The sequence below is a fragment of the Pteropus medius genome, unplaced genomic scaffold (assembly GCF_902729225.1).
Source record: "Pteropus medius unplaced genomic scaffold, Ma_sr-lr_union100, whole genome shotgun sequence".
Classification (NCBI taxonomy): domain Eukaryota; kingdom Metazoa; phylum Chordata; class Mammalia; order Chiroptera; family Pteropodidae; genus Pteropus; species Pteropus medius.
The window spans coordinates 3,958,685-3,973,799 of record NW_024344253.1 but is presented as its reverse complement, the minus strand read 5'-3'; the positions used below and the strand labels follow the sequence as shown (position 1 = coordinate 3,973,799).

At 33.5% G+C, this 15,115-nt stretch overlaps 1 protein-coding gene and 1 pseudogene across 1 annotated transcript in view; both read right to left on the bottom strand.

Annotated features, from left to right (window-relative positions):
• Positions 1-921: 921 nt before the first annotated feature.
• RTCA (RNA 3'-terminal phosphate cyclase) overlaps positions 922-15,115 on the bottom strand; it is a 16,704-nt gene continuing 2,510 nt past the window's right edge. The window contains exons 3-10 of the mRNA XM_039869782.1: positions 12,026-12,192; positions 9,489-9,547; positions 8,063-8,204; positions 7,680-7,804; positions 6,739-6,797; positions 5,832-5,926; positions 3,679-3,783; positions 922-1,283 (exon numbers count right to left, since the gene is read on the bottom strand). Coding sequence (XP_039725716.1) covers positions 1,182-1,283; positions 3,679-3,783; positions 5,832-5,926; positions 6,739-6,797; positions 7,680-7,804; positions 8,063-8,204; positions 9,489-9,547; positions 12,026-12,192 — 854 coding nt within the window. The 3' untranslated portion in view covers positions 922-1,181. The remainder of the gene's footprint in view (positions 1,284-3,678; positions 3,784-5,831; positions 5,927-6,738; positions 6,798-7,679; positions 7,805-8,062; positions 8,205-9,488; positions 9,548-12,025; positions 12,193-15,115) is intronic.
• On the bottom strand, positions 12,923-13,037 carry LOC120607978 (uncharacterized; annotated as a pseudogene).

Below are 15,115 nucleotides of genomic sequence, written 5' to 3'. Positions count from 1 at the left end.
TCACATTAAACTGCAAACCCCCAAATATATCACAATCCCTCTGAAGACTATATTAAAAATATAGTTTTACTCGAAAATAGAACGATACTTTATCTCATTTGTTATAAAAATGGAACTCATAAAATGTATCTACAGTGTGGAAATATAAATAGCAAGCAATACTGTCATCCTCACATTCAAAGCAAATTGAACCCAACTGTCTGAGGACACTGAAATCACTGACAAGAATTACGATCATGCACGTGAAGTAACTTTTTTTCATTATACTGTTCTATACAGACTAACTCAGCACATTCTGAATGTGTAATAAATATCATCCTCTGGATCTATATCCTGGATTATGTTTTAATCACCAAGATGGAACCAAATTTTAATGAATTTCTCATTATATTACAGTACAGCATATTTAGCTGATACACCAAACTGGTTTCATTTGAGTCATAACCTCAATTGCCTACAGGGCAGGAAGTAATCTAAATGTGGAAGTTGCTAGGTGTGAGATAATACAGAGAAATGAAAAGCACAATCTGTTCTAAAGGTACTTAATTATTTTTTAATACTACAAGCCAAAAAATATATATATATATATATATATATATATATACACACACACATATATATACACACACACACACACACATATACATGGGGTTAAAATTTTACAATTCTCATTGTCTTTCACAACATATTCAACAGATTTGAAATCAATATTTACCAAGTGCTCAATTAGAAAGAAGGTACATGTACTTAGAATGAGAAAATGTTCATTAAATTATTGTTGACACAGTAAGTACGTGTGCATAAAGTTGTCTCATAGTTTACACGAGAATACAGCAAAGTGATTAGAACTATACACAAATTACAGATCAAATTTACATTCCTGACTTAATTTATTACATAAAGAAAAACAGGAGAAAAGAATATTTTATATCAATACTTTAATACTGAAGTCAGCTATTAGACATAACCACCAAATCTTCTATTTCATTTTTCATACCTCGGGAGATGTTCTAAGTGAGATTAATTTGATGAAGCATGCATAGTAAATCTAGAACACTCTACTTCATCTCCAAATTTAAGTTGGGTCTTTTAATAAGTTACTTCTTATTTGCTGTTTTGTAGTATTTATGAAATGAATTAGTGCAATACATCGCTGAGGTATCATTTAAAAGGTAAATACACTACAGGTGTGGATTTGTCATCCCAATTCCTTGGCACTCGATAATATATGTGTCTTTAGAGGCATCATCTTCATTTTCTGATTTCTTCACAGTAAATTGAGCCTGAAACCAGAAGAGTATTTAGTACGTAAGTAATATGAAGAGGGTGGGAGGGAAGAGCCCATAACTCCAGCTTAAACAAGCAGGTAGTTAATATCGAACTTGTTTTACTGAAGATATTAGAGACACAAAGATCAAGACATGAGAATTTCAATAGCCTAGATATAAAATATTTTGTTCCAGAACCACGGTTCTTGATTGGAGGTATACATACCTGTGGAGTTTTGTCAGAATACACAGCCTGAATCCACACACACTGAATCAGAACCCTGAGGAGCACGGCGTCGGCAAATATCAACTTTAAAATCTCAATTGTTAATTATAATGCCTCTGCACTATATTTCCTAAAATATTTCTAAAACATAGCACTGATGCATTTATACTTCTTTTACCTTCTCAGGTATTTAATTTAATTCCCTAAAAATACTATTCAGAAAGATCTAGTTCAGAGAAGAAAGGTGGGGGGAGGTGATGACTAACGCCCTCCTTCATCTTTATTGGGCTTCACAGTGTATTTTCCACCTGGTAACTAATTCAAGTTTGGCTTTGAAATATTTGATCTCCATCATTGTAGTCTGGAAACAGAATTTTTTTAAAAAGCAAATGTGTTCATTCTAACAAACTAAATTAAAATCAAAACAACTGAGTAGGATGACTGAATTTGTGGCAAAGGCATTTCAAGTGTTCCTAAAACCTTAGAATTCTTTGAATACAATTTGAAAACCATTATTCTGGGGCCCTGCTGAACAGTAATATTCACAAATTATTCCAGTTTCAGTATTTTGTGGCAGTGTGCTGTCACATAGTGGCCCCTGGAAATTATTGTTGAATGAGTATACACTGAATTGTAAGCTAGACAGTCAAATTATCATGTAGTTATAGACATATATTTTTTCAAATTACAAGCGATATGTAAATAAGGACACAGGTAACAATTATGGAAATCATTTCCAACCTACTGAAAAATTATAAAACTTTCTAGTTGGAAGGAGCCTTTAGGGACTATATAGCCCCAGTCCCTGATTTTACAGATGAATTATCCGCACGAAGTCACCGGAAGACAAAGCAGCTTGCCCCAAGTCACTCAATTAAAACACAACAAAACTGAACAAGAAACTACAGCTATCAATTCCAGCTCACAGCACTTTGCACTACGTATTCACTTCAAACAAAATGGGAGTTGTCTACTATATGCAAAATACTATGAAAAGTGAAGACTATAATGAATATAAGTTTAGCATAAGTATAAAAGTAAAAAATAGTTAATTATCTTTTGCCATCAAATATAATTTGTCTTCAATTCCTCTCAGACATTTTCTACAATTTAACCAAAATCTACCTGTGCTTTCTAATAATAACAACAAAAAGAGTATATATTAAGAATCATACAAATAAACTGTTAGGAGTAGGGCAACAGTGGCTTTGTGCTTAGTACAACCCTGCAATACTTCATTTTTTTAACTAGTGTGCATTACTTTAATAATTTTGAAAAATGCTTAAGGTCAGCCCCTTCCTTCATAAAATTTTGAGCTACAAATTTTATATTACTTTATGAAATTACATAATAAAGACTATAGCAAAATGGAAATATGCTACATTACTGAAAAAAGCAAGAAATGAAACTGTGTGCATTAGCTGTAAAAAAAATGCAGAGAAATAATTTAAACAGAGGAGAAAAATGCTTAAATGTCATCATTGGTTTTACTAGAAAGAGGGAATTATGGGCAGGTTTTTTCTTTTATTTTCCAAATTTTTGATAAAGAAATTATATTGATTATGGGTGAAATATACATGCTGATGACTTTTTTAAATTAAGAATTCTGTAGACAAGGTATAAATAGGAGCTTATATAATGTTAAATCTTCTTTCACTAAAAATTGTAACTACTCTTTTAAAGAAGATCGGCAAATATTAGAATTTCAGCAAATATTCTATCAACGGAATCACAAAAAAATAAAATACTTAAAAATTTTATATAAATACTTAAATTTACAGCCAGCTACAAATCTCTTGTGATTTGATTTCACAGTTCTCATCAAAACATTTTACTTACTTTGTAAGGCAGTACCACACATGGGTTTCAATATATGCTTTCTTGGGTTTGCGCAAAGTCCAGCTCTGCCACTGAGAAACCATGTGGTCTTGAGCAATTAATTTAATCTCTCTGCCTCACTTTACTTGTATGTACAATAGGAATAATAATAAATAGCCACCTAAAATGGTCATGCAGAGAGTAAGATGATTCAGATAAACTGCTGAGTTAGCTCAGCATCTGCCACAAAGGAAGTACTCAGTGAGTGATAGCAATTATGATTATGATTAAGTTTTCTGGTTATTAAAATCTGACCCCAAATTGGCTACAATAAAAACCAACTACTCTTTCTGATGGAATACTCACCTTTGCTAGTTGTTCTGCAAAATGTATTGCTGTTTGTGTATGGAGTGTAACTGGTCCTGTTTTTATTCTGGAAACTCCATTGGCTAATGCCATGAAAATGATCAGCTATAGAAAAAAATAAAAATAAAAATATTTACTACTTTTTGGAGTTAAAATTCTATTGCTTTCTATATAATACTACTACTAGAAATCAAAATAGCTAAAATAACTTCTATTTCTTTAGGTTTCTGGAAGACTTAAGATAAATGAAAATCCGTGTCACTCAAAGTGTGGTACAGAAACAAAAGAAAAAATAAATAAATGGGACTACATCAAACAAAAGTTTTTGCACAGCAATAAAACGAAAAGACAATTTACTGAATGAGAGGAGATATTTGTCTATGATACATCTGATAAGGGGTTAATATTCAAAATTTATAAAGAACTCATTCAATTCAACAGCAAAAAAACAACACAATTAAAAAATGGGCAGAAGACCTTAATAGGTATTTCTCCAAAGAGGACACACGGATGGGCAATAAACATATGAAAAGATGCTCAAGGTAACTATCAGAGAAATGCAAATTAAAACCACAATGAGATATCACCTCACACATGTCAAATTGGCTATCATCAATAAATCAAAAAACAACAAATGTTGGCAAGGATGTGGAGGAAAGGGAACCCCAGTACACTGTTGGTGGGATTGTAAATTGGTATAGCCACTATGGAAAACAGTCTGGAGGTTCCTCAAAAAATTAAAAATAGAGCGACCTTTTGACCCAGCAATTGCAATTCTGGGTATTTTTCCAAAGAAAACCAAAACACTAATTTGTAAAGATCTATGCACCCCTATGTTCATGGCAGCGCTATTCACAATAGCCAAGATATGGAAGTAATCCAATCAACAGATGATTGGATAAAGAAGTTATGGTATAGATATACAATTGAATATTACTCAGCCATAAAAAAAAAAAAAAAAAATCTTGCGATTTGCAATGACATGGACCTAGAGGGTATTATGCTAAGTTACATAAGTCAGACAGAGAAAGATAAATACCATATGATTCCACTTATATGAGCAATCTAAGGAACAAAAGAAACAAACTAAATGAAAACAGACCCACAGATACAGAGAACAAACTGGTGATTGCTAGATGGGAGGGGGATTGGGGAGCTGGCTGAAAAAAAAAGAAATGCTTAGCAGCAGTCCTCAATATAGAATTTTCTAAATTAATGGTTAAGAATAAAATACAGAGTTGAAAGTTAATATATTTAATCAGACCAAATATCTCTACAAGCTGGTATATATAATGACAAGCTTCCTCCACTCTCTAAAATTACAACATTTTAACAGGTAAATCAATACATCCAATATAGAATTACTGGGAGTGTAGAGTAAACCTGGGCAAGAAGGAAGAGACTAGAAATAAGGGAAACTGTCTTAAGAAACTGGTTGAGAAATTTTGAAGAATACGTTTCTAAACATAGACTGCCGATTTGAGATTAAGGAGAGAAAAGTGTGGTAGAAAGAAAAATCTATCAAGAGTGGACTTTAAAAAGACCTTTTTTGGAAATATTCACTAGTATTTCTCAATGTGAGTAGATGTGCTAAGTTTGAGAGGTCTATAACACATCAAGTGGAGATGCTGACAGGCATTAAGGGATATAATGAGTATGGAGTTAAAAGAAAAGTCTGGGCTAGTGATAGAAACTTGGAAGTTGTCAGCTTCCATACAGACAGTACTTAACCCAGAAATGGGACAAAATAACTGAAGGAATGAATACAGATACAGAAAAGAAGCATGAGCCTGAGCCTACGGGCTCTCCAAAATTTAGAATTTGAGAAGATGAAAACAACAATAACAAACTAGTAAAGAAACTAGAATATATGGCCAGTGAGACAAAATGATAACAGTATTTCAGAAACCAAGTGAAGAAAGTATTTCAAGAATGAAAGAGTAATTGATTGTGCTAAATGCTGTAGTCAGGTCAAGTAAGATGAGGACTGAAATCTGAGGAATATAAATTCCAGAATAATACTTTAAAAACCAACTGAATTAGGAAATGCCAATCAGTGTCTGAAACTGAGTGATTAAAATTCATATTTAATTAAATTACCAAATATTCAAATCTAATAGGCTCGAAGGTTTTTATCCTGTTAGTGTCATTACCTGGTCTTGCAGATACTCATCCACAGCACCACCATGTCTAAGATTGGCTAATAGCATTTCAGCAGCTTCAATTCCAACCTTGTCTGCATTTACACCTACGACAGGCATAATGTAGAAAAACTAAATTAATTACTAAGATGTAAAACATTTAATATATCCCTGTTAGCACTGGTATAACATTCTTTACACCTCTGAACTCACCCAATGGGACTTTTAGGATAAGATTTCATGTATATTTAATCTTCTGAGAGCTTAACATCTGCAAATATTTATATCTAATCATGAGACAATCAGACAAACCCAAACTGTGGGAAATCTTATGAGAAAATAGACTGGACTTTCCAAAATGTCAATATCATGAAAGGAAAAAAAAAGAGGTGAACAGACTATTCTATAGTCAAAAAGAAAAAAAAATCTAAACAGACATGATAACCAAATGCTGTAAGTACTCAAAAAAAAAAAAAAATCCCACACTGCTCTAACAAATATTTTTGAGGGAAGTGGTTACATCTGAATATAATAGATAAATTCTTTGGGTGTAAAAATGGCATTTTGGTTATACAGGCATTGTCCTTTGGATATACATGCTACAGTATTCAGTATCCCTGCAATGTACATTGAAATGGTTCATAAACATACAGGACTTGTAGCTAAACGTACACTACTGGTGAATCTGGGAGGATAGTGTATGGACAGTCACTAGTCATTCACCTTTTCTATAAGTTTGAAATTTTTCAAAGTATAAAGTTGAGAGAAAAACTAAAAATTTAATTGACTCTGAAAGAGAATCAGTTAACTGTATCCTTTTAAACTTGTCATCCATTATTCTATAACATTCTCATCCCAACATGATTAAAGAATGTTACACTAGCATTGGGACCTGTATACTCCCTTCATTTATCTATACCTCGTTTACCAAGCGATGATCCAGCCAACAAACAGCCAGTGGATGTCTCAGCAATAATGCTATATAGGAAAAAAAAGTATTACTACCTATGCTATCAATATTCTAAAATTACATGCAAATACAGTATTGGAGAATAGTGACTGTTAAACACGAAAAACTAGATCTGGCTAGTACTTTGCAAAAGTGAAATTCTCTATACAGAGAGGGGACATGATTAGCATTCTCTGTCTTCATCCTTCAATACTTCAAACAAGTCACACTTGATTCTAATCCACTCACAGGTAAGGAATGGCCCTCCCAGAAGTTATGTCATCAGCATTAAGATACCACTTCACTGGCATACTGTACTATAAATATCTTATGATTATCTTAATGAAAAAGCCTTCCTATAGAGATGTTTGGGTTTTAGATAACATTATATAGAGTATGCATTTACTTTAAACCCTTTAAGAAAAACTGAAAAAGACTTTAAAATTTAAATATCCACATTAAAAAATCAATTAAGGCATTTTTAAAACACTTAAATCGATAACTTCTAACTGGATTAATATAATAGCTATATTTCTTTTCTAAAAAGCTCTTTGCCATTTCTAATACATCTGCTTGTAAACTGATTTCACATTTGGGGTAAGAAAAGCAAGTGCAATATTTCTCTTAGGCTCAGCTTCAAAGGCTACTTTCTGATTAGCTTCAACATCTAAGTTCACCATATAAAGAAAAGGGCTCTTATAATGTAATGAAGGCAAACCATCCTCAGAATAAAATTTGGAATAAAATAATTATCTTAATTCATCATGCTGTTGTTTTGGGTATTAATGTCCTTTAAAATCTACCTTCTTAAAACTATAAATTTAAACTAAAAAAATATAAATCTTTCATTTAAATAAGATAATTATTTGGGGGCTCTCAACCAATGTCTAGGAAAAAGTATATTGTCTCACATTATTCCATTTCCACTGCCAAAAGCTTGGTCTTTAGGTTCCTGGACAGGCTGGATGTTAACATACAGATCTCTAATCTCCTTTCTGATGCACCTGACAGCTGCCGACGCCATTTCTTTTGCTACCTATTGTGGCAAAACAGTAAAATAGAATAAAATAAATTATTATTTTTACAATTGTTTTCAAGCCCTCAAAGACAAATAAAATAACTTTTACATTATATAAAAATTTGATTTTTAAGAGTAGGGAGTACAGAATTTAAAAAAAAAACTTTAATAAAAAGATTTATTTAAAAACTAAGATCTTTCAATAACTTCAAAGTTTAGATGATACAATACTTACCGAGACATACACACATTTCTAAGACCATCTAAACAACTTACTTTAAACGGCAAAACACCAGCAACAAAAGCTCTTCCATATATCTTAGTCACAGAGCCACGGTCAGTTAAATTTATTGGGTTCAATTGTTTAACTGGTGACATTCGGACGATCACTTCACCACCCCCTTTTGGGTAGTAGCCCCTATGAAAAGTATGACAAACACAAACTGATTCACGACAAAAATAAAGCTCAGTATTTACCATAAGATAACATGAATGACATCCAACCACATAATTGTTTGAAATTTCCAAATAATGTTATAGACCTGTGCTGTCCAATGTGGTAGTCTCAATCTGCATGTCACCGTTTAAATTTAAATTAAATAAAATTCAAGACTCAGCTCCCTGGTCACATTTCAGGTGCTCAACAGTCGTGTGTGGCTGTGACTAGCATGTCAGACAGGGAACATTTTGCTCAGTGCAGGAAGTTCTGTCTGACAGGGCTGTTTTAGAATATCAGCTGCTTGCTGGCAGGGCCTTTGTCTACTTTGTCCCTGCTATATACCAGGGACTAAAACAATGTCTGGTACATACTAGGTGCTCCATAAACAATATGAATATTTAAATAGCTGAACACTAATAAAATGTTAATAACGTTCAGTGTCCTACAGAAGATGCTGAGAACACACAGATGAGAATGACAGTGTGCCTATCCACCAGGAACCCCCCATCTGGTAGGGAGACGGCTCCACGTACAACCTACCAGAACACAACCCAGCGGTAAGGACTTTGACAGAAGTACAAACATGAATTCTAACTGAGGCACGCTCATGGAAATTCACACAAGTAATTACAAGTTTCATTTTGAAAAATGGAGGATTTCCAATTTTTAGGAGAGCAGGGGTGGAATAACATGAACGAAGACATGGAAGTCTGAAGGCACAAAGTCTGTTGACGGGACTAGCAGGTAATCACGTAGCTAGAATATGTGGTATGTTGAAAGGAGAGGAGAGGGTAGGAAGCTAGAAAGGTAAATTGGAACAAGATTTCAAAGCATTTAAATGTCACGTCAAGAACTCTGGCCTTGTTATTATGTGACAGAAGGGAAGCCTTAAAGAGAAATAAGCCAGATGCATTTCTTAGGAAAATAATTCTGACTGCATTGTGGGAGAGGACCCCTTTTATGACCCTGTAGTGCCTACTCCAGTTGTCTACACTGTAAGCATTCAATCCATGCTGAGCATAGATAATGAAAGATATGAAGATGTCTCAGTGTAGACTTTCCTTAAAAATATTTCTCCTCCAAAATAAGCGAATATCACATGTAGCTGCTTTCAAGTCCCCATGCCTCTACTGCTTATCATTTTTAAGCCACAAAGCGCATGTAAGGTAATGTGTGGGCTCCAGAATGATAGTTCTCTAAGGTCTATTTTTTCTATTTTTACCACAAATAGTGGGCCTAAAGGCTAAGAAATAAGTAACTTACCTCATTTTAATGTCACAATTAAATCTGAAACCAAATTTTTCAACAATTGGCTTGAAAACCTGAAAAATCAGTTTATTGTTACTTTAACCACCAATATTTACTGATTCAACAAGTATATTTATTACACAAAAGTACTCTGCTTTGAGCTAGTAATGAGGTATCATAAACAGTGATATAAAAATGTGTAGGCTAGTTCTATGTTTCAAATAAAATAACTGACTTATAGCTAAAATTAAAATTTTCACATTTAATTAGGGCTGAGCAAGTCTACCTAATAAAAAAGAAGGTGCAATTCAGGATATGTGACCCCAGTGGTTATGTTAGCCCAGAGGACAGCATTTCCTGACCCTTCTCAATGCAACCCACTGTAAGAAATTAGGGGTACTGGTGAACAATGGCCCATTCTGCTATCTCAATTTTTTTATTCAGTTGACATCTCACTATATGTACAATGTTTTCTCCTCATTTTTTCTATTTAACGTTATAAACAAAAGCATTTTCCCGACATCATAAAATTCTTCCTAAATATTTGGATGACTGCATGGTGTTCTAGCATAATTTATTTAATCATTCTCCAAATTTTCAGTATTACATATTTTATGTATACGATATAATAATTATCGTATTAATGCTCTATTCAAATAAATGTTAACATTTATCCTTTGCTGCATTTTGTAATATTTAATTAGGGTCATTTCCTTACATGAGATTAAGTGAAGAGAGATAAGTTTAACTTTCCTTATGGATCCTATGAAAACTGAATTTAAAAAGATTATACCACCCATTAAAATGGCAAAAAAATTTTTTTCATTAAACTCTGAGAATATTAAGTGCTAGGGAGAATGTAGAAACTCTCATATAGCGCTGGTGAAAATGCAAAAACAATGCAGACACTTTTGAGTGCCAAAACAATCTGGCAGTGTCTCATAAAGTTAGACATACACTTACTATTAGATCCCAGTAATCCCTCTCCTAGGTACTTACTCAAGAGATATGAAAACTTACATTCACTCAAAAAACCTGCACGTAAATGTTTATAGTAACTTTATTCATAATCATTAAAAACTGGAAAAATCCCAAATGTCCTTTAACAGATGAATGGATTAACAAATTGGTACTTCCATATATCAGAACACCACTTCGCTTTCATTGCTGATACAAGCAGTGTGGATGAATTCAAATGTATTATGGCAAGTGAAAAAAAAAAAGAGACTCAAAAGATTAGATAAAGTATTATTCTTTTACATGACATTCTGAAAAAAAGGCAAAACTCTGACAGAAAACAAATTAGTGGTTGCCAGTGTTAGGGGGTGAGACTGACTAGCACAGGGTATGAGGAAATTTTTTACAGTAACTCTGTATCTTGATTATGGTGGCTTGTTCACAAACGTATGTCAAAAATCACAGAGCTGTGGACTAAAAAGGGTGAATTTTACTATAAATAATAACGCTTCAATAAACCTGGAAAAAAGGTTACTTTCCCACTAGTTGTAGAACACGCCAATATTGAGTTTTATTATTTTAAAATTTTATAGTCAAAATATGGTATTTCGTTTTTTCAAAATTTTATTTTATTATGGGAAGAACATATAACACGAGATCTACCCTCAACAAATTTTTAAGTATACATTACTGTTGACTATAAGTACAATGTTGCACAGAAGATCTATAGAGCTTTTTCATCTTGCTGAACTGAAACTTTATGCACCATGCTCAGAAACTCCCCATTTCTCCCTTCCCCCAACCCCCATTCCACTCTTTGACTCTATGAATTTGACTACTCTAGATATCTCACGTAAGTGGAATCATGCCAGTATTTGTCTTTATGTGACTGGCTTATTTCACTTAGCATAAATGTCCTCAAGGTTCATCTATGTTGTCACATATTCTAGAATTTCTTTCTTTTTAAGGCTGAATAATATTTCATTGTATGTATATACAACATGTTCTTTATCCATTCATCCATCAGTAGACATTTAGGTTGTTCCCATATGCTGGCTACTATGACTAGTACTACGATGAACATGGCAATACTAATATCTCTTTCAGATCCTGATTTCAACTCTCTTGGAAATACCCAGAAGTGGGATTGCTGCATTACATGGCAGTTTTATTTTTAATTTTTTGAGGAACCTTCATACTGGTTTTCATAGTGGCTGCACCATTTTGGATTCCCACCAACAATGTGCAAGTGTTCCAATTTCTCCACATTCTCACCAACTCTAATCAAACACAGTATTTAATTCCTGTCTCAAGTTTTTTTTCTTCCAAACCATAATTCCTGTATATATAAAATATCTAATTTATATAATAATTACACTTGAGGTCTTCAAAGAATTCACTATGAACACTGTTCTAAGATACAACTCTCAGTCTAAAGTAAACATAATCTCTTACTCTCTTCCCCAACAGAGCGAGACGCCATGAAGAAATAAACAGGTATGTACACGAAAACACTCAGGTTATACTTAATAGAGAATGGAGATTCGGAATATATGAGATCATTATCTTAGTTTGTCGACTACAAAAGCCCTTACCATTTCTGTGTAATCGATCTGTGGTGCCATTTCAGCGTTCGTTCCGCCTTTCAAACGAAGCTCTGATGGAAAAGCAGCAAAGAGAACACAGGGCATCGAGACCTGCATCAGGAGGCACACGCTCCTAAGAAGGCAGAACACGCTTAGCTGTATTTTCTTTTTCAAGTCTCAAGAAAGTGATATTACTACACATCACCATTAGCCGAAGCATAGACAGCTGGGGAGGCAGGTACCTGCCCTCAAGTTTAAAAAACACTTCAAAGTTAAAAAAACACTTTAGTAACTAAATCCTAAAATCTTGAATCTTAAAGAAAGACAGTATTTCACAATAGAAGGAACCAGCTTTGATAAGCAAATCTGAGTTTGAATCAATACTAAACACAATAGCTCTGTGACCTTAGGTAAGATCTAACACTTTTTCTTCTCTATATTACAAAGAAGTAAAAACAAATTAAAAATAAAACCATCTTTACAACATTTTTATAAAAAGGATTCTTGAAAGCAGTTTATAAAAATGCATTCAAAACAGTCAAGCTCTAGAAATATTCAAATGATTATATTGGAATGTCTACCATGCACTAAGCTCTGTTTCAGATATCAAGCTGACATATAGTTCCTACCATCGTGGAGTTCATGATAAGTTAGAATAATATTTTACGAATACCAATAGCTGATTATTTTACACGGAAAAAGTTTTAGGGAAATAACCCTTGCTTTAACTCACCTGTTTGGTCCTTACAATCAAATAATGTGAGAAAACATGAGAGATACCTATAAAATACGAAGTATTTTATAAAAGAAAACATTTGGTCAGATTTCTTAATTGAGCTCTTATTTTCCTTTTCTAAAGTCAAGGGAAAGCAATCATATTCACATGTGCATTGTAGGTTTTTTTTTGGCCTACGGCACCTGGTCTTCCTAGGTGGTCTCCCTTCCAAGTACTAACCAGCCCGACTCTGCTTAGCTTCCGAGATCAGACATCAGGCTTGTTCAGGGTGGCATGGCCGTAGACCATAGACAGTGGCTCCACTGGGGTGGGAACCCAGGACTTTCTGCGTGTAAAGCAGACGTGCTAATCGCTACACTATGGAACCACGTCCTTAGATTGTAGTTTGAAAGGGAGTTCAACAGAGCCTCTACATACCAAAAGATAGACCTTTACTTAACTTTCTTATGGCAGCGATGCATGCATACCAAACTAGACAGTCTCTATTATCACTGATCATGCATTTCATTAATTTAGTGAATGTTTATTGACTGTGTAATGTGTTAGACATTATAAGAAAATATGTACAATATAATTCCCCTTCTCCAGGAGTTGAACCTAGGAGCAAGTAAAAAAGGCTTGGAAACGTTTTGTTTACTACAAACCATAGTTTTATAACTATTGAACTTCTGTTTATTCCCTCTTAAGAACCCAACATATAAAGCAGTTCTTTCCTCCCCACCCCAATAAAATCAAATTCTAAGACTAGAAAGAAAATCTAAATTTTAGTAGAGTAAGGAATTACAAAAACAAAAATACACTTGAGAAAACACATGGTCCTGTAATCACAATTAGGGATAAAAATGTTAGGATGTGCATAAGATGTGTTTTCTTGCTAGGAACACATTTATTTTAGTTCTCTGAATGGAGCTGGATTATCAACTTGAAACTCATTTCCCAAACATTCTAGTGAATTAGAAGCCAGAAGACCTAGATTCTAATTCTAATTCTAGTTCTGACCTTAACACCAGAAGGCCTTCATTCTCTAATTCACAAAGTGGAGGAAAGGTTGGAAAAATGGTTTCTATCTTCCCTCTGCAGCTTCAAAATTCTATGATTCTGTTTCAGTTAATTTTTAGAGATTTGGTTAACTATAACTTTTTTCAACTTTTTGTCCAGGAGAATGCCTGAAATAATATGCTGACTATAAAGATACCTCAAAATTCTTTAATCTCCTTAGGAAAGTTCTCACTTGGCAAACCTCACCTGAGGCCTACCAGCAGGTCCCTTTTCATAGACGTCTATTCACATCATTACTCAAATCTCACTAAACATTTTCTCAAACTGAAAATCACAATCTATTAAAATAGTCATTTCTGAAACAAACTGGCATCAGGTTTACAGTACAATTTCTTATTTTACCAATCTTCCTAGAAAATGGGTAGGATTTTGGTAAATGGATGCTCCTTACAATGGCAATCAGCCAAATAACACAGAAAACACAAAAAATTGCTCTCCAGAAAACAGTATGGAGATTCCTCAAAAAACTAAGAATTGATCTACCATATGATTCAGCAATCCCTCAAGTATTTACCCCAAAGACTTGAAAACTAATATCTGACAAAATTCATAGCAGCATTATTCACAGTGGCCAGGACATGGAAGCAACTGCAGTGTCCTATGATAGATGATTAGCTAAAGAAGCTGTGGTACATATATACAATGGAATATTACTGAGCCATAAGAAGAGATGAAATACTGCCATTTGTGACAACATGGATGGACCTTGAAATAAATATATTAAGCAAAATAAGCCAGACAGAAAAAGTTGAAAATCACATCATACCACTTACATGTGGGATATAAACCTAAAAGCAACAAATGAACAGGACAAACAGAGACTCAGGGACATGGACAATGGACTAGTGGTTACCAGAGGGGAAGAGGAGGCAGGAGGAGGGAAGTAGAAGGGGAAAAAATTTTTAAATCATTTCTTCAATTAAAAAAATAAATAAAAATATTCTCTGTAAAACAAAACAAAACAAAACAAAAAAACAAAAAAAACTCTGCTCTCCATGTTTTGTCCATAAAAGGAAGGATTCTTGGAAAACATTAAAGGCTCAATTTAATTGTTAAATACCCATTTTCCAATAGAAAAAAATGACTATCACGTCTAAAACTTTCTAAATAGAATTGCATAAGTATCTATTAAAAAACAAAAATACCTAGACTAAGAGTAGACTAGTTCATAATTAGCTGCAAGCCAAGAACTAAATATGCTACAAAGACTACTATGACTACAGAGCATGAAAACTTAGTAGTTTTCAGATATTCAATTTCTAATAGTAAAAAGTAAAAAAACAAATACATTATACTATATATAC